Source organism: Drosophila ficusphila, unplaced genomic scaffold, assembly GCF_018152265.1.
Source record: "Drosophila ficusphila isolate 14025-0441.05 unplaced genomic scaffold, ASM1815226v1 contig_791, whole genome shotgun sequence".
Lineage (NCBI taxonomy): Eukaryota > Metazoa > Arthropoda > Insecta > Diptera > Drosophilidae > Drosophila > Drosophila ficusphila.
This window is the reverse complement of record NW_025064737.1, coordinates 6569001-6587755: the sequence shown is the minus strand read 5'-3', so window position 1 is coordinate 6587755 and position 18755 is coordinate 6569001. Positions and strand designations below refer to the sequence as shown.

The 18755-nt window shown below is 42.0% G+C and overlaps 3 protein-coding genes across 7 annotated transcripts; 2 read left to right on the top strand and 1 right to left on the bottom strand.

Annotated features, from left to right (window-relative positions):
• The first annotated feature begins 1319 nt into the window (after positions 1 to 1319).
• On the top strand, positions 1320 to 7467 carry LOC108101019 (melanization protease 1). Of its 2 annotated transcripts, none has more exons than XM_017205184.2 (4): positions 1320 to 1662; positions 5196 to 5331; positions 5591 to 6197; positions 6262 to 7467. In XM_017205184.2, the coding sequence occupies exons 1-4, from the start codon at positions 1648 to 1650 to the stop codon at positions 6659 to 6661; spliced, it is 1158 nt and encodes a 385-aa protein (XP_017060673.1). In that variant the 5' UTR covers positions 1320 to 1647; the 3' UTR covers positions 6662 to 7467. The 2 variants fall into 2 exon arrangements, with proteins under 2 accessions (XP_017060673.1, XP_017060674.1); XM_017205185.1 differs by lacking the exon at positions 1320 to 1662 and adding an exon at positions 4930 to 5028.
• A 471-nt stretch (positions 7468 to 7938) lies between these two features.
• On the top strand, positions 7939 to 9517 carry LOC108101013 (melanization protease 1). The gene is given in 5 exon segments (XM_043209224.1): positions 7939 to 7950; positions 8042 to 8158; positions 8160 to 8524; positions 8883 to 9187; positions 9501 to 9517. Coding segments are annotated over 5 exon segments (816 nt in total).
• Positions 9518 to 9528: 11 nt separating this feature from the next.
• On the bottom strand, positions 9529 to 16845 carry LOC108101110. 4 transcript variants are annotated; one of them, XM_017205327.1, is made up of 6 exons: positions 16599 to 16845; positions 15459 to 15626; positions 13958 to 14647; positions 12124 to 13437; positions 11055 to 11658; positions 9529 to 10032 (listed from the first exon to the last, which is right to left on the bottom strand). In XM_017205327.1, exons 1-6 carry the CDS (start codon positions 16662 to 16664, stop codon positions 9782 to 9784), a joined length of 3093 nt encoding a protein of 1030 aa, XP_017060816.1. In that variant the 5' UTR covers positions 16665 to 16845; the 3' UTR covers positions 9529 to 9781. The 4 variants fall into 4 exon arrangements, with proteins under 4 accessions (XP_017060816.1, XP_017060815.1, XP_017060813.1 ...); XM_017205326.1 differs by lacking the exon at positions 15459 to 15626; XM_017205324.2 differs by lacking the exon at positions 16599 to 16845 and having other exon boundaries at positions 15459 to 15749.
• Between the last annotated feature and the right edge of the window lie 1910 nt (positions 16846 to 18755).

Sequence of the window (18755 nt, the reverse complement as noted above, 5' to 3'; positions counted from 1 at the left end):
ATCGAGTATAAGGCAAACGACAGAAATTTCATAATATTTGAGCCAAACATATCTTTCTATAGGTTTTCAGACACTTTAATGCTCAAAATATGGATTTATTCAAGTGATTGTGTAAAATATGGATATATAGGAAAAAAGGCGAAAATATGGAAATAAATATTTTTTCATTTAAAAACATAACTCTGTTAGCCCTGCTTATCAGTTAGATCAGTATTTCCCAAAGTGTGGGTCGCGACCCACTGGTGGGTCGCGGGTAGATTTTTTGTGGGTACTAATTGTCATATAGATCTTGCAATTTTTTGTGTAGGTGGGTCGCGGACCGCGACTCGCGGTCCCGACAAGTTTGGGAAACACTGAGTTAGATCACAAACAACTCGGCTACAGTGATGCCAAAATTTTTTCGAAAAAAAAGGACAGATTGAGAAAAAAAACGGGAAAAATAGGATGAAAATATTATAAAAAGGATAAAAAAAAAGGACAAAAAGTTTTTTCACAGTAATTTTATTTTTTATTATTAAAATAATAGTTTTAAGGCATCTTCGATTATTTTTCCTTCGTCATTATTGCTGTCCTCATAAGTAGGCATGGAGCCAATTAATTGGAGAGACTTTTCAGGCAAGTTATAATTATGACAACATAATTTATGACGACGCAATCCAAATCTCAAGAAAGAACACATGTACATACATGTATTTATAAGCGGTAAGCTTTTGAAAATATATATATGTATATTTATCTGATTGCCAAAATGACAATTAATGAATCTACCTCTAAACGGTTCCTAATTTTGGTTTTTACCAAGTTTACTTGGCTTAAAACTCTCTACCTCAGCATTTGACCATGGCAATGAAAGCAGACTAAGAGGTCCTCATAGGGGTTGTTGCCTGCAGAATCCCGATACCTTTTCACTTCTGACCAAAATGTTGAAGTATTTTCAATATTTTCCCAATTTATTAGGTGAATATTGGAATATTGTGAAATTATTTTGCTTTTAATCTCAGAATTTATTGAAAATATATTTAAAATAGGCAGAATTTAGCCTTTTTGAAAGCAAATAATATTAGATTTAAAAAAAGGACAGATTTCCGGATAAAAAATCTAAAAAAGGACAGATTTCAGGTATGCGGATGATTAAAAATTTTTTCCGGATGAAGGGTTAAAAACAGGACAGATCTGTCCGGAAAAAGGACAAATTGGCATCACTGCTCGGCTATGCTCAAGCTTGAGTGCAACTGATAAGCTTTTCTGCTATAAGAACGTGTATGCTGCTCTCGAGAGAACATTCGCCGATCGATGCTCGAAGCTGCTGGCTGAAAAAAATTTTTGGAACCGACTTCGTTTCGTTTTTCGTCTTTTTTGAAAATTGCCCAGTTTAGTTTAATTTTTAGTTTAATTTTTTTAAACGTAAATTTTCCGGGAAAACTCTCCCGGATTCACATTGGCGCCCGAGCAGGGACTACGGCTAGTTTGTCATTAATTTTCGCGTCGGAAAAAACAAACAAAAAAAACAGTGCACCTCTCGTCGTCTCGGCACTTGTTTAGTTTTTTTTTAAATTTGTTGGCGAAAATTCTAGCTGGTGGAATTCGGCGAAGCAGTGAAGTGTGGGCGAAAGCTGTTGGATACGGAAGGAAAGTGCTTGGAAAATCATGACTAACAACCAGGTATTCAGTGAGCAGTATTTTGTGAGCACTCCACTTTATGTGTGTATGTGTGCATTCTACATGGTATTAATTCTTGGCACCTACTTATATTGGAAATATTATTAAACCCAAAATATACCCAAACTTCCAAATAAATAAAATAAAAGTGAACTGCCTTTGACAAGACTTATGGTGTCAAATTTCTGCGAAAATTTGGAAAATTTATGTGCGTTATATATTTACATACGGTACAACTGCAAAAGTCCAGCTATATCTACATACATATGTACATACCGGCGTTTCGCCGCATACATACATATTTACATATTATTTACAACTTGGTTTTTGTTAAAAAAAAAAGTAGCATATCGACAACGGTCGATGATAGCCGCGTTCGACGCTTACTAATGAGTTGTCCAGCTTTGCTAAAAACTGGTTCCGACTCACACGAGATGCGGCAACGCAGAAGAATTTTTTCGCTAGGGTTTTAAACTCGTCGCCATCTGTAGTCATCTAAATTAGTTTATAAAATAAACTAGAAAAAATGTGTCAATCTTCCTTTAGGCGCATAAAGGAAGATTGAATCATTGATGTTTAAAAAAAAAAAAAACAATGTCCGTGAACATCGATGTTTCTCCACCTCTAGCCCCGATGCCGTAAGCTGACGCATTGGTTTTCTGGGTATTTGAGAGTGACATCTTCTAATGCCCAAATGTTTCGAAGTCTATTGAATGCCTCTATTTGCTGATCGTTAAAATTCATTGGTATTTTTCTAGAGATGTGTTTACTTACGTAATCCTTTCCTCCCTTCAGGAGGTTGGTAAGTGGCCTGGCGATTGCACCGAAATCCTTTATGAAACACCTATATTAGCTGGCAAGTTCTAAGAATGATCTTAGTGAGAATAAGCTTGTCGGTTCTTAGTGAGAATAAGCTTGTCGGTTCCGCGTACTCCTTAATGGCTGCTACCTTTTCAGGGTCAGTTGTAGCCCCGTTTCGGGTCACTAAGAAGCCGAGGTATTGGACACTTTCTATAAAAAAAAGGGTTTTCTCTTTCGAGATGGTCATGTTGGCTTGGCCTAATTTTTTCAGGACCCTGTCAATGTGACTGACATGCTCTTTTTCGTTTTCCGAAAAGACAATGACATCGTCCACGTAGACGTAACATGATTTCCCTATCTGCTCTCTCAATACGTCATCGATAGCCCTTTGAAAAATGCTACCAGCATGTTTCAATCCAAAAGGCAAACGGTAGAATTCATACATTTGTGTTGTACGGCAAGGTTTGAGTTGCGTCGGAGAAGACTTTAGATCCTTTTTCCATCATTTCGATGAGCTCCTTTTTTAATGACTCTGGAACGACTATGTCCTTTATGTTGGTAAAGTTTACATTCTCGCAGTCAAGGAACTGCAGGTCCTCAGACACGGAACCATACAAAATTTTTTTAGTTTGCATATTGAGGGTGGCTTTCACCTGCGTAAGCAAGTAAGCCTATGATCCCGTCAAATGTTGTTAGGGAATCTATCATAAAAAATGGGGAAGTGGTTCCGAAGACGCTTATTAGGCACTTTTTATCTATGGCGTGAGTTCAATTCACGTGAAACAGTGAGGCTATTGGCGTTATATTTTTAAGCTCATCTACAGGCTTAATATAACTTTTCGCTGCCCCTGTGTCAATAAGAATTTTTAAAGTTCTCCCAGCAAACCATCGTTCTATTAAGGTCATGGGAGTCGACCAAGTCGCTGTCGACGAACAGTCTCAAGCTGTAGTCGCTGCTTTATCTGCGTTGTTTTATCTGCGTAGGAGCAGTTTAATCTTGCCAGAATGGCATCAAAATTAAGTACAGTGTTGTGCAATACCAGCAACGCTCGCACTGAGCCCCTAGTTTTATTCCTGATTATGGTAACGGCTTGATAATGGGCACAGCTGCCCTGGTAAGGTTTAAACTTTAAAGAGTTCGTATTGTACGTGGCAGATTGCCACTGGACCTGGCACAGTCTGGCACTGACTTAATAACGTGGAGCGGTATATCGCATGGGAGTGCTCCTGGCTGTACCGAGACTCTTTGGTAGGCCTCCAATTGTGGGGGCTCTACGCGCATGTTTTGTAACTGCATATTAACGGAACGGATGTGAGCTTCAAATTCTGCTCGGAGCCTAGCCTCCTGTTGTGCCAAGGCGCTCTGGATAATGTCTTGCAATTCGTTTGCGTTCATTATGTCTTCTTTCTCTTCGATTTGAACCTGTTTTGGCCTAAAGCCCCGGATCTCTTCTGCTTCACTATCATTCACGACTTCCTTTTCAATTCAATCTTTGTACGGACCTGGAAAGTTCATTAAAAACCTGAACTTATGCCACCTAATGCCTCTCCAGATCAAGTCGATGATGAGATGGCATCGGTAGGGTGCTTGGTGAGTAGTAGCTGCTGTCCAGGTATCAGGTAGCTGCTCATATGTATCAAATGAAGATTATGTTGAGAGGGTGACTGCCCCCCCTTTACCCCTGGCCTTAAGCTTAGTGGGTGAATACAAAGAATATAGCGGCGATAGACGGAGTAAAGTTATTAAGCCAAGTGATCTATGTTCAATTAATTATAAAACAGAACTGAGGAACTTAGCTGTACGAAAAAGGGAGCTAAGTCGGCAGGCCGACCGCATGCCAGTGGAAAATGCTGACGATCGCAAAATGAGCATATGGTAACTCACCATACCGGGAACCAATGGGATCTAGGCACGACCCCCAAAGGCGGGTATGCTGAGTCGGCATCTAGAAACACTAGGGTGATCCAAAAATCACCCAAGATTTCTACCGACTGTTTGTTACCCCTCAGTAGTTTTAAATTGTACAAAAATAAATAAAAATGTAAAAGGTAAAAGGGAACACTTTGCCATCTCATAGAATATTGATTATATTATTTTTAAGTAGACTCATAGATAAGAACGGCCTTAGATAGTTGGTCCAGCTCGGAGATCGTGGACATAATTTCAACGATGCTCGTCACAAAAAAGCCGAATTCATTTATGTGTTGTAATTGTGTAATAGGGTCTTAGCGTGAATAGCGCGAAATAAAAGCGTAGATATAAATTTAAGTAAAATAAAATTGTAATTAATAATTTCACAAAAGACAATTATTTTGAGATACTTTATATCCAGTACGACGCTGACTTAGTATTTTTTTTAGTTTTATTTTTTGCAGTTCTTTTGTTCTACAATTAGGAGCACTACATTTCTCATTGTGAAGCAGGGATTAAGGGTAGGGCGAAGGGTCCGCGGCCTGGTTGAAGACTTAATCTTTTGGCATAATGTACATAATTTCTGACCGCTAAAGACCCCCACACATTGATCGGCCCTGAGGCCACCACATTCTTAACCCGGTCCTGGTGTGAAGGTATTACATTTATCATTTTAAACTCTATTCATTGCCTCATATTAAAGTAAAGTTAAGTAGTATACTATTGAAAATAATTAAATACTAAAAACTCTAAATGAAACAGTATGTACACCTTTACTTAGATGCTGTGGAAATGATAAACCTTACCCATTTTTTTGGCACAGAGCGACGATAGACCAGAACAATTTCATATTTTTCGCCGAGGGAACTTGCTTTACTCGAATTTTAACATGTTTTATTATATTTTGCTTCTGATCCTAACTTTCTGGTTGGCACATTTAGCGGCATCCAGAACATACGGTAAGTAGAAAAAAGGCTATACGCCAATTTAAGTCTTCATTGCATTATCTACAAAACACCACACAGTTAACATAAGCAAAACACACTTCACATTGCAACTCCTATACTTCTGAATTAGTATTTAAGACTTTATCTCCTCAAGAACAAATGAGTTATTATAATAAGTGACCTAATGCATCTCTAATCTAATTAACAGTCAGGTTTGCATTCATTGGATTCGCATTTAAATTTTAATGGAGTTCTTTTATTTTTTGGCTAGGCATTAGTTCTTGCCATCGTGGCGAAAACTGCCAGAGATTGCACTCGTGTGAACACTTGTTTAGTAGTATACGATCCAATTCCATTCGTGATGCCATGTATAATATCTGGGAGGAGCGACGATGTGGACGCGATAACTGTAAAAAAAAACCCAAAAATTGTTTCGTGTGCTGTCCAAAATCTGGAAACTACCTGCCAAGTCCTTCGAAATGCGGAAAAATTCTCAAACCTAAAGTAACCTACCGAGTAACAGGCGGACAGGAGCCGCAGCTGAATAAGTTTCCCTGGATGGCCATGCTTCTTTACCGGAACCCCTTTGATCCGGATTCGGGGCTCGAGCCCCGTTGCGGAGGATCCTTGATAAATAACCGTTACGTCCTTACGGCAGCCCATTGTGTGAAGCTTATCGGAGGCTTTCTCCTCGAAAGGGTGCGCTTTGGCGAGCATAACAGCTCCACCGATACGGATTGCCAGCGTAGGTATGGAGGAATGGAATGCGCTCCCCCTCATCTGGAAATAGATGTGGAGAATGCTTTCGCGCATGAAGAATATATATCCAGATTAGAACACAACGACATCGCTCTTTTGCGGCTCCAATCGTCGGTTCGGTGAGTAAACATTACCCCATCATATTAAAAGGTACCACCTTTTAAAAATGATCTGCTCTTTCAGCTACACTGCCGCAATTATACCTATTTGTCTACCAAAAGCCTTCTTCAGCTTAAGGGATCGTAAAATGACTGTAGCAGGCTGGGGCTATACGGGTCTTGGCTTAAGAAGCGATACACTCTTATTCGCAACCGTTCGGGAGATGAATTTTAAAAACTGCGAAGAGCAGTTTTGGCACAAAAATTTTACGAACTATGCCCAATTATGTGTCACTGGCATAAGTGGAGTTGAGGAGAGTTGTGATGGCGATTCTGGCGGTCCGCTGATGGCAATACATAGAGGGGCTACATATGCAGTTGGTATTACCTCCTATGGACCACCTTGCAACCAAACAAAATGGCCAGGTGTATACACAAAAATTTCCCGTTATTTAAATTGGATACAAGCCAATTTAAAGCCCTAAAATCATAGGTTCTGCCTTGTGTTTATAGTTTTTATAATCATTTAAAATTTTAGAATTTCAGTCAGCAGTTTTCAAGAAATCTACACCATAAAGTATATATATTTTTCATCAGTATCACTATCTGAATTGATCTAGATGAGTACGTCTATCATCATAGCTTTGATACTTAGTCTTTATGCATTTTGCTCGACATTTGTGATGACTGTAAAAGTGTATAAGCTTCGGCTCGCCTTCTTCTTCTCATGTTTTTTTTAATAGGCGTATTAAGCTCTTTCCAGATCGTCATTTTTAATTTTTTCTGGCAGCATTATAATATTATCAAGAAAGTAATGTGAAAGTATCAGATATGGCATTTATAAAAACCAATCATAAGCAATATAACATTATAATCTATATATGTATATATATAAAATAATGTCGTGTTAGTTACACCACTTATAACACAAGAACGGCAGAACAGATCTGGCTGAAAATTGGTAGGGTAGTAGCTTAGAGCCAGGAGAAGGACACTGTTTGATATCACAAATCAGGAACACGATGGAAATTATCGGCTCAAGTTGTTAACTTCTAAATTGGACGTTGCCAATGGGCCGGAAGCAAAGTCAGAAAGGCGCACTGTTGGAAACTTAATCTGCCCAGAAAGTCAAGGGCCGAGTTTATCGAGTACTAAATATATAAAGTATATAACGTCTCACGTCTCAAAAGTTAACTTTTGGAAATAAGCTGTAACAATTAGACTTATGTATAATTACCAACTGAGTTTGCAATGTATAAGCGGAGAAATAAAATTATTAAAACATTAAAAACCTCAAAAATACACGCAAAAAATTTCATCACAATCGGTCCAGCCGTTTAGGAGGAATTCAATGACTAACACACGTACAGAAGATTTTTATATAACTTCAGTTTAGAAGCTTAAACTTCTTAATAAAAATATAAATAAATTTAGAAAAGAAAAATAAATAAAATGAAAATAATAATAATAATTATTTAGATTTGTTTTAAAACCTTTTAATTGGATATAAATTCTAACATATCTTCGCAGCACAACTTTATTTGTTCCTTTTTTTTTAAACTTGCTATTCTGAGCGATAATTTATACTTTTTTTGTGAATTTAAGTGATAAGACGCTCTAAACGACTCGATATTAATTCGGGATACGAAAATCAGTCTTGCTTTTAGCACTCGCGGATAAACATGTTATTTTCACTGAATGTTGTTATTTCATTTAGTTTTTTGTTGGTGCACTCAGCTGAATCTGGTAATTAGCCTTAGGCATGCGTTTAACTGTAATTTCCACTACAAGACTTTTTAAGATTGTCATCGCGATGAGATGAACACAACACTGGATCGCTGTCCCCACCTGTATAATATTGCCAGAAACAAGAAGGTCCAAAAAACATTCAGCATCACCAGCGAGCGAAGTTTTATTTGCTGCCCCAAGCCGAGTTCTCAGCTTCCAAGTCGGGGGATCTGTGGACAAATTGGACCCAGGCCTCGAATTGTGGGTGGCTCGATGGCGGCACCGAATGAGTTTCCCTGGATGGCTATGCTATTTTACCAGAACCTCACAACATTCACTTCTATCTCGTATTGTGCGGGTTCGCTAATAAACAATCGATACGTCCTGACTGCAGCCCATTGTGTGCATGACCTCCCAGGCGACTTAATACTTAAAAAGGTTCGTTTTGGGGAGCACAATATTAGCACAAACCCAGACTGCAACATCCGGAGAACCTATTGTGCTCCCCGTCATGTGGAAATCAACGTGGAAAGTATTATTTTGCACAGCCAGCTTAATAAAAGTCCCAGAAAGCGATTCGAAAATGACATCGCGTTGGTTAGACTTAAAATTCCAATACGGTGAGTAATGATCCCCTAGTTGCACTCTCTCAGTTCTCGTCTGAGAATTATATGGAGCTTAAACCAAGCGATTATCAGAAAAGAAAGAAGAAGCTTTAGAACGCCGAAACTTTAGTGCTCTTGCACTTAAACCACCAGCTTACAAAATCATTTATTCAGAGTCTTATCATGTAGTATTGCTGCTTTGCTTGACTTTAACTTCTTCAATCGTTTTAAAGAAAAAATTTTACTGCTACTATTTTGATGCTTTAATCGCTGGCTAAGAAAACACGAAACGGCTCAAATGGAAACTCAGTTGTAAAATTTTATAAGTGTTTAAGTTATATAAGTATTTACTGTATGTATCGTTCTACCATAGATACACAAAGGAAATCAGGCCGATTTGTATTGAGGGCCATTATAACATTCCGGCAAATGCAACATTTTTGATAGCCGGCTGGGGCAAAACGGAGGATCGCAGTCGCAGTGAAGTCCTGATGCGGACCACCATTCAAAACAGGCGTCCACAAGTATGCATGGGGGAATTCACGAACGTGGACTTCGATCCCAGGTCCCAAATATGTGCCGGTGGACTGGACGGCAATGACACCTGTTCTGGCGATTCCGGCGCTCCGTTGATGATGTTCATCGGACATGGTTTCGACCAGGTCGTTTATCAAGTCGGTATAACCTCCTATGGAAGACCATATTGCGGATATAGGTGGCCAGCTTTTTACACAAAAATTAGTGCATATTTTAACTGGATAAGATTGAATATAAGGGATTAAAGTTGATGTTTGTGACCATTTTAGAGTACTTCGATAGTACTATTTACAATTCATATTATTGTAAATCAATTAAATAACCAAACTTATCTGTTTCTAACTAACAAATACCACGGAAAAAAATTTAAAGCTCTCAGTGGCTTGTGTTCCGGATAAGAGATAACCATTATGAAAAATTATCAATAAATGCCATCCTACTTAATGCTTTTTAGCCTTCCGGCATGAGTAAGATACAGCACATAAATGTGATTAGTTTTATTTGTCAAAAGAACTCGTAAAATATACACAAATACACGCAGGTAAATACTGTTACGATTACAAGAAACCCCACAACATGCAAATGACGATAAATTACAATAGTGACTGTTGACAGAGACATCGAGAGAAAGAGATAGGCTGTCGCCGGGGGAAAGGGGGCGGGGTGTTCCGGCGTCGGTGGCCAAAAGGAACCAGTCGGCCGCATCGGATCCTCCGCCTCGCCAGCGACCAGCGATTAGTGGTTGGCATAGAAGCCATTGCCCGAGTTCCCCATGAACTCCGTCCAGCGCTGGGCCTCCAAGGGGTCCAGTTCCGAGCAGACCTCGCCCGGCTGCAGGGAGCGGCAGGTGCACGTGATCCCGATGCGGGTCACCACCAGCTGCGACTCGAACTTGGGCAGGGCCGGCTCCGCGTCCACCAGGCGCTCGCTGAGGCACTGCTTCAGGAACTGTTTGCGCAGCACGCGCAGGTTGTCGATGGTGTAGCCTGCAAGTGGTCAATAACAAATTAGTGGAGCTCGATGGAAGAATATACTAGGAAACATATTGTGTGTTAATTGAACCAGCTATACTTTAAAGCCAAAAATATGAAACGAAATAGCATTAATCTCAGTCGAATTGTAATGCTAATCTTTCTAAACTTACTATTTCTAGTATTTATTTATATAAGAAACATTTTTATGCTATTAGTACAATAAAAACTTAAAAACTTAAACCTAAGTTAATATAAGATTTTCGCATCGCTTCCAGTGCATGATGTATCATTTAGAAATGGGTCACTCTTAAAAAATTTTAGATAATGAGTTGCTACTAAAAAATCAAGCTGATATGAACGGGTTGCTAGTCAGTGCTCGTCTGAGAATTAGATGGAGCTAAAACCAAGCGATTATCAGAAATGTAAGCTTTAGAGCGCCGAAACTTTAGTGCTCTTGCACTTAAACCACTAGCTCACAAAATCATTTATTTAAAGTCTTATTAAGTTATAGTATTGCTGCTTTGCTTGACTTTAACTTCCTCAATCGTTTTAAAAAAAACGTTAATGTTACTGCTACTATTTATATGCTTTAATCGCTGGCTAAGAAAACACAAAACGGCTCAAATGGAAACTCAGATGGTGTAAACAGTTTCTGTTTATAAAACTTGATTAATATTTCTAGTATTTATTTATATAAGAAACATTTTTATGCTATTAGTATAATAAAAAACTTGTTAACTTAATATAAGATTTTCGCATCGCTCCAGTGCATGATGTCTCATTAAAAAAACACTTTGTGTTTTTAGTCACTCTTAAAAAATTTTAGATAATGACTTGTTGAGCTACTAAATACGAATAAAATTTAAGATGACGTCAAGCTGATGTGAACGGGTTGCTAAATAATTTTTAAAGTGGCCACTACTCATATCATCTTGATCTTCTAATTTAGAACTCAATAATATTACAGAAATCTTAAAATGTGATTTTAATTTTATAGTATACCTTTAGGGTGAAATGGTTTCCAGACTACTCACTTTTATAGGCGCTGATCTTCTCCTCGACGCAGCTGAGGTCCTGCGGCGAGAAGAGTGGTGGATAGGCCTCCGATTCGCGGATGTTGAGGACGAAGGCGAAGTCCAGCGAGGAGGTGGCGTTGCCCAGGGCCTTCAGCAAGACGCCGGTGGAGGAGATGGAAGCCAGGTACCAGTCTGCTGTCCCGAGGGACTCCTCTCCACCGGCGGCATCGTCGCTGGCCGCTGTAGTCGCACCGGCGGCACTCTCGCGTCTCTTGCGACGCCTCCTTTGCTTCTTATTGGCCTCCTGGGCGTCGGCAGCCTGCTCCCGCGCCTCGTTGTCCAGCTCCAGGTCCCACAGGCTCAGCGGTGACTGCGCGGACATGGGCTGCCCGGTGGTGCTGGGCGTGGTTTGGGTAGTGGTGGTGCTGATGCCTCTGCCCTCGAGGAACCCGCTCCGCACATCGCGACTTCCGGCGCTGGGGTACTTGGAGCGCAGGTGGATGGGCCGGTCACTCTGCTCCAAGAGCGGCGGCACCTCGTCGTTGTACACCAGTTCGTACTCCTCCGGCAGGCGAAGCGGATTCCCATTCTCCGGCGACAGCGGCAGGATGTCGTAGTCCTTCTGCGGAAGGAGGAGAAGCGCTTAGATTACTGATTTATATTTAAACTAAAAAAAATAATAGTTTACCAAAGTTAGGTATTGAAACAGATAAGGAACATAAACTTACAAAAATATATCTATCTGAGATATTTTAAAAAATTTAACGATAATTGAATTAAAATAAAGTGAAATTGCATTCCTTACATGTTCTAATCTTCATTATTTTGCTTTTTTGTTTTTTTTTCAAATATTTGGTTCAAACTAAACTTTTTTTTTCAATTTGTTCTTAATTGGTTGTATAACCAAGTATTTTGACAAGTTTAGTCATACTTTGGATTTCCATAACTGTATTATAATTTAGTCATTGTCATTTAATATTTTAAATAGTTTATGGTATATGGTTATAGTTCATAATTTGTTTAAAAAAGCATACCATTTCTTTTAACCTCCATAATTGTATCGCAAATAAGAAAGAATACCACTTACAAACTCCTTGAATCCTTCCTTGGGGTAACCACCTGCCATTCCGAAGCTGGCGGGCAGCTCGTTGTCAGCTCCCTGGGGCAGAAGTTCCTGGAGCTGCTGCTCCATCAGTGGATTGTGTCGGTGGTGGCCCTTAGGTCGCCTGGCCGGCTGCTCCGTTCCGCTGCCGATGGCGTTTCCATTATCCAGTCCCGAACCGGCGGCCACCTGGCGGAGTAGCTGCTCCCGATTCCCAGCCAGGAGCTTCTTGAGCAGCTTGGGGTGCTTCAGCGGCGACTTTTTCCCAGCCGCCGCCGGTCTCTGTGTGCGATTCAGCTGCACCTCCAGGTCGTCGGTGCTGAAGAGGACCGCGCCCGGTGGCTCGATGTGCCTGGCGATGGCGTAGAGCTTCAGCACCGTGGACTCGTTGTACCGCAGGCGGCAGGTGTCCGCCCTGGCCTGGAGAATGATGTCACTGTCCGGGACGAATTCGTAGGCATCCCGGGCATCCGGACGGTTGCGGCACTGCAGCTGCCAGTGGAGGAAGAAGTCGCCGCCGAAGCTCTGCGAGATGGAGACCCCTCCGAGCAGACTGTTCGCTCCACCCGCATCCGTCATCATGGCGTCCAGCAGTGGCTGTCCATTCCGTCCATTGAGGATGGTCGTTTGCGAGTAGTAGTAGACCGGGAAGCCGGGTCCCGTGTTGTACTTCACCATGAAATCGGTGACGTTGTCGTGATCAAATAGACCGGGAACAATGGCACTGACGCACTCGCTGGCGGGGAATGTGTAGTTCCAAAGCATCGTGTAGTTGGCTCCGTCGAAGGCGAGGACACTCCGGTTGAAGGCCGCGACGACCACGTCCGAGATGCCATCGCCATTGAGGTCGGTGAGCACGGCGGGCACCATGAGCCCCGATCCCTGTTGCCGGTGCAGCGGGGTGAAGTGCTTCTCGCTGGTGTGCGCCATCAGGGAGTGGAGGCGCAGGGAGTAGATGCCACCTGGGGTGTTCTGACCCCCGGTGACGATTAGGAGCAGCTCCGTTCCGTCCGCCTGCGTGAGCAGCTGGATCGGCACGAACATCTCCTCGCGATACGGCGTGGGAATGCTCCGGATCACCTTGCCCGTCTTCCCCGAGATCAGCTTTATGTGCCCCGCCTTCGACTCCTCCCGCTCCTCCAGATGGGCGGCTATTATCTCCGGAACGGAGTCGCCGTCCAGGTCGCGCAGCACGTTGATCGTGTACAGGTCCATCACGATGGGGGAGTTCGTCTCCACCTCCAGTTCCCGGAAGCGCCAGATTATGGAGCCAGTGCGGCCATTAATGGCATAGATCATCTGTTTCGGGGGAAAAATAAATTAAATTATATAGGGGATAGTTGGTAATAATAATAAAGCAATGAAATCAATTCTTGACTATTCCGTGTTTTTTCCTCCTTAAATTCTTGGAGCCATTAGATCAGTAAGATTATTTAAACAAAAATTAAATACCCCATGTATACAAATAAACTATACTTATTTTATACTTTCCGAGTAAAATGTGTAATGTGCCCAATGTGTTATTTACGTTAATAAAAATGTACAAAATTGTATTACTTTGAAACTGACTACCAAATACAGGATATGATATTAATAGAAGAATATTGTATAGTATCTGAATCTAATAAACAAACAAAATGAAGTTATAGAAAACAAACAAACACCTTTAAGACACTTAGTTTTTAGTGATCTACAAAAAGATCCAAAAATACATGTAAGCCATTCTTTCTTTAGGCATCTGTAATAACTACATTCTCTCAGTTTTTCCCCCCAAGAATTTCCGATATGCAAACAGTGTACTACTAAGTATTTAGCTTACCCCCAATCTTCCAGCTGCCACGCAATCGGTGCCCCCGTCGCCGTCCACATCCGCGTTGCAGTGCAGCGAGAAGACGTTGGCGACGCTCCACGACTGCCACAGGATGGATCCGTCGATGCCATTGAGAGCCACCACGCCGCCCTCGCAGGGAACCTCCTCGCCCTGCTGGGCGGACTGGCAGCGCGGCAGGAGAATGCCCTCGTAGTGGATGTTGTCGTCCACGCCGTAGCCGAAGACCACGTCCCGGATGCCGTCGCCGTTCAGGTCGGCCGCTCGCAGCGGACTCTCGCTGTTCATCCGCGCCAGGCTGCGACTCCAGCGCTTCTGGACACTGATCTGGGTGCAGGGCACGAACTCGCCGCCTTGGGAGCTGCCGTAGCTGATGCGGCCGCCGGCGGAGGAGATGGCCGCCAGCTGGGCGGGATCGGGGCGCCACCAGTGACGGATGCGCTGCAGCGGCAGCGGGAAGAGCGTCAGCATGAGCGCCGCCAGGCTGAGCAGGGCGCAGAGTACCGTTAGGGCGGCCAAGGCGTAGCAGAAGGGCTCGCAGCAGCGACAGCAGCGCCGCCTGCGGTGCTGCTTCATAATGGGCGTGGATCCCGATCCCGATCCAGGTCCGGATCCGGATCCGGGACTATGTTTGCGACGCGGCGCCATCAGCGGCCGCTTCAGGCCCTGCTCCTCGCTGCGCTGTGAGATACAAAACCAGGTTAAAAAACAGGTTAGATGATTCAGAATCACGCTCATAAATTCAATAAAATTATTATGTTTACTGAACATTTCAGTAAAAATTAGTTCTCCTTTTAAAAAATAGAAATTCAAAACATTTCTTTTGATCCAACAGATCTTCATTGCGTAAACAAAAATTCATATTATTAATCTATTTGTCTTTGCACATAAGATTTTTTATACATTGTATAATATATCAACTTGTACTGTTTTATATATTTTTTTTGTATAATTATATGTATATAATATTAATATACCGAATAAATTGTTGTATACATAAGTATTGGACATTCATTATGGCAATTTTCAAACACTCTAAGCACACTCCAATTAAATTCCAGCTAACACTTTTTGCCATCAAAAAATAAACTATTTTTAAATAAAATTTTATATCAATACCTATCCAAATCTATCTAAAAAAATGCAAGAGGAAAAAAAGTTTTTTTTTTGGATCCTTTTGTATTAACGAAGTTCATTTTCTTACAGTGTAGTTTTTATCACAAGACAAACAAAAGAAAAATAATCCATTGCTGGGAATGATAACTTTTTCAAGCTTGACATATGGCAACGTAAGAATTCCCCAACAGAATCTTTTGGCAAAAAACCAACACATTCAGTGGGAAAAACACTAGGGATAATTGAATTACTCAAACTTAAAATTTATTTATGTGTACACTTGAAATCGAAGACGATGTCCAGCCATTTTGGGGAGTGAATACACTGCACTTTGAGATTGCTCAATAGTTTTCTGGTTTCCAGTCCGGATATTTACCTTTGCCGACCTGGCATCCTTGATGAACACCTCGTCCTCGACATCATCGCTGACATCCTCGTCGATGGACGAGTCCCGTATGGCAATCCTCTTGGAGGGCACATATGGTCGCAGTTTCATCATCGTTCGTTTGGGGTCCGCTGGTGCGGTTGCACCACCAAGCTGCGCCTGCAGGAAAGCCTCTGATTTTAGCCGCTCGAAGGATGCCCCGCGGTTCCTTTAAAGCATTCTGTGGCTCCCGTTTTTCCGTGCAACTCCAATTGCAGCGATGCGCGTCCGGTGATTGTGTAAAAATCAATAGCGACGTCACGGTTTCGCGCTCAGCTGTCTGCGATTGCGGAGCATGCGCCCTGGTGGCTCCGCATTGCCACCACCCGAACCACCACCCACAGGCGATAACGCCACGTGTTGGCCAGCGGCTACAGGTTTGTTTGTCAACAATGTGGCGACCCACCTGGCCATCACTCTCTCTCTCTCTCCCTATCTCTCTCTCTCTCTCTCTCTCTCTCTGCCGTTTTTTGGCTCTCTCCTGTCTCATCTGTTGCTGGACAGAAAGCCACCACCCAGTGCCACCCTTCAACCACAGCCTACCACCCACCACCCACAAAGCCATTCCCTTTCGGAAACTCCCTGATTAGCTTCTCCCCAGCGGTTCAATGTCCTCGCTTTGAGGCTTTTCATGAATGAAGTGGGTGGAGTTGGGATGCGTGGGTGGCGAAGGGCGGTGGGGTTGAGGGTGGGGCAACGGGAGTTCCATTCACCGAACTTCCGCGTGCCGCCAATGTGGGTCACATCTTCTGTAGGACACTGTGTGGTTTTCCCCCGCTCGCCAGGGCTGGCGATTAATATTTAATGGCATTTTGTCTGCCTTTCAGCGGCAGGAAGTGAAATTTAAAGATGTTATTCACTGATACATCAGCCTTCGATTAAAGCTAATTTAATGCTGCCTCTCATAAAAAGTATCTACCAACACCTAATATATGTCAGCATATATAATAAGATTTAATTAAGGCTGCGGTAATAGTTTAAATATATAATAAAGCCAATTTAACTCTTTGTTCCTATTTGATTAACATAAAATAATTCAAATCCTTCAAGCTTATTAATTAACAATGAAGCCAAAAAATATTTTTTAATTACCTCTATTATAAGAACTAGATCATCTCCAAGTTCCGTTGGCAGGCCAACACTCCAACTGACGCTCATCTCGAAAGATTGCTAATAACTTCATCCGAAGAAACAAATCCAAGCCTAATAACTTTTTAACCTTGGCTCGCTTGACGTCACAGTCATTTACTTGCTCTGTGATTCAGATGGCAACATGCATTTGCCTTAACAAATTTTCGTTTCTGTATATATTTTTCTCGTAATTTGTTTTACAAAATTTTCTATGACGTAGCGCGCTTGTCAAAAGCCAAACTGAAGTGAAAGGTTCCCCAGTTTGTTTCGCCCCCTTCTAAAGTATTCATATTGAAAGTACGCCAAAACCTTTGCGAATTTGCCATAGCCATCGCCGTGGTGCTGCCCTCAGCAGAAACTTAAGAGCACCACTTAGTGGTGCTGGGGTTGGATGGGGTAAGTGGTGTCTGCTGGGGAACAGGAGCACTCAGAACTGGTCCAAGCTCGACTGCATTCGAATAAACTATAGAAAAATCAGCGGCTTTTTATAGCTGCCCCATCAATAGTGAGGAGGAAAAGGGGGAGGGGGATGGTGGTTGAGGACGAGGTGTGGTGGCTGCCTAAGTGTGCTATTATCGCATCAGAGATAATTTAATAACGACGAGTCCTCTTCCTCGGTCGGAGGCCAGAAAGGATGTGTTGAATCCGCTCAAGAGTGTTGCGGCAGGGCGTTGAGTAGTGCTTGCTGTGGTGGGCGTGGCAAGTCGGGGGAGACACACAAAACCGACATGTATATTAGGGGAACCACATCTGTGCAATGTGGGTGGTGACAAACGCCTCAAGGTCGCCAGGAATTCAAAAGAGGAACGTGTTTCTTTTTTATAATTTTTCTGTCTACAAAATAAGCGCTAAAATAAGCTGTAAGTTAATTGGTACAACCCATAAATGTAATTAAAACGTTAACTGTACTTTATTGTAAACTATTGTTTTACAAAGGTTGTTTTTACTTTTTGCAATCGTGTCATGTAATACATTCTACTTTAAAGTATTTAACGATTGATTTTACAAATTTATGCAGCATACAAATGGTAAGCGCTTCACATTATTTATTACTTCCGACCTCACTAAATTGTAATTTTTTATATGAAAGGTATTTTTTTGATGAAGTATTAAAATGATATAAATTAAATTAAATTTATGATATCGACTTATCCTCGTTTTCCCTATTTTTTCTATATTGCTCACTAGCCTTTAAATTCTGATTTCCAGTTTGTTCTTCAAACCGATTATTGAATTCCCAAAGTGCTTTTGCACCTCATTAAACAGTTTGGCTCCGGATTTTTTTTCCTCGTCATTGTTGTTCCAATTGGCTCACTCCAGGGGACGTCAGCAGAGAAATCACAGGATTATCGTAGTGCTGCATTCATTAGCCAGGATCCCCAGGAGTTACACTCCCCTCGTCAATGCCACTGGCCCCAACTTTTGATGCGACAAATGCCACTTCTGGGGCCACTTGACAACTTGGGGAGAACTTGTTAAGGGGAGACTAACAAGCGAATTGATTGAAAAATGCTTAAAACTAAGGAGTCCAAGTGTGGACAAATACAATCAGAAAACAACTGCGACATATTCACGACGTTTCCTACCCAAATTAAAGATGTCAAATCGATAGACATATGTCGCATCCTGCCGTGATGAGAATTGAAGGTCCTGCCCTCCACATCTGGCAATGCATCATGAATTTCTGGGCAAGAAGGGTGGGATGACAACAATGTCGATGACGACAGAGCCAAGCAGATTATGTGGCAAAGGAGGCAATGCCAAAGCACTCGAGGAAATTATGTTAAGTGACAAACACACAGGCCCATGGCGTTGCAGCCCTGGTTGGGGAAAGGATATTTGCGTGTCCTATATATAGGCGCATATACAAACAAGCATAGCGCCAATAGTTCCTTGTTCTCCCAATATTAAAGTCTTCGCTTCTGGCTGCTTTCACTTTTGTTTTTCCCTCCAATCGGAAAAGGACTCACGCACACGTACAGACACTTATACCAACATTGCATCAAGCATCCTGCATCCTTCGTTGGTGAACTTTTCGTTCGTGCCTGGCAACGTTTTAAATTCAAATCTGTTCGCCTCCAACTGTCAGTTGTCAGCGAAAGTTCGAACAGTTTAGAC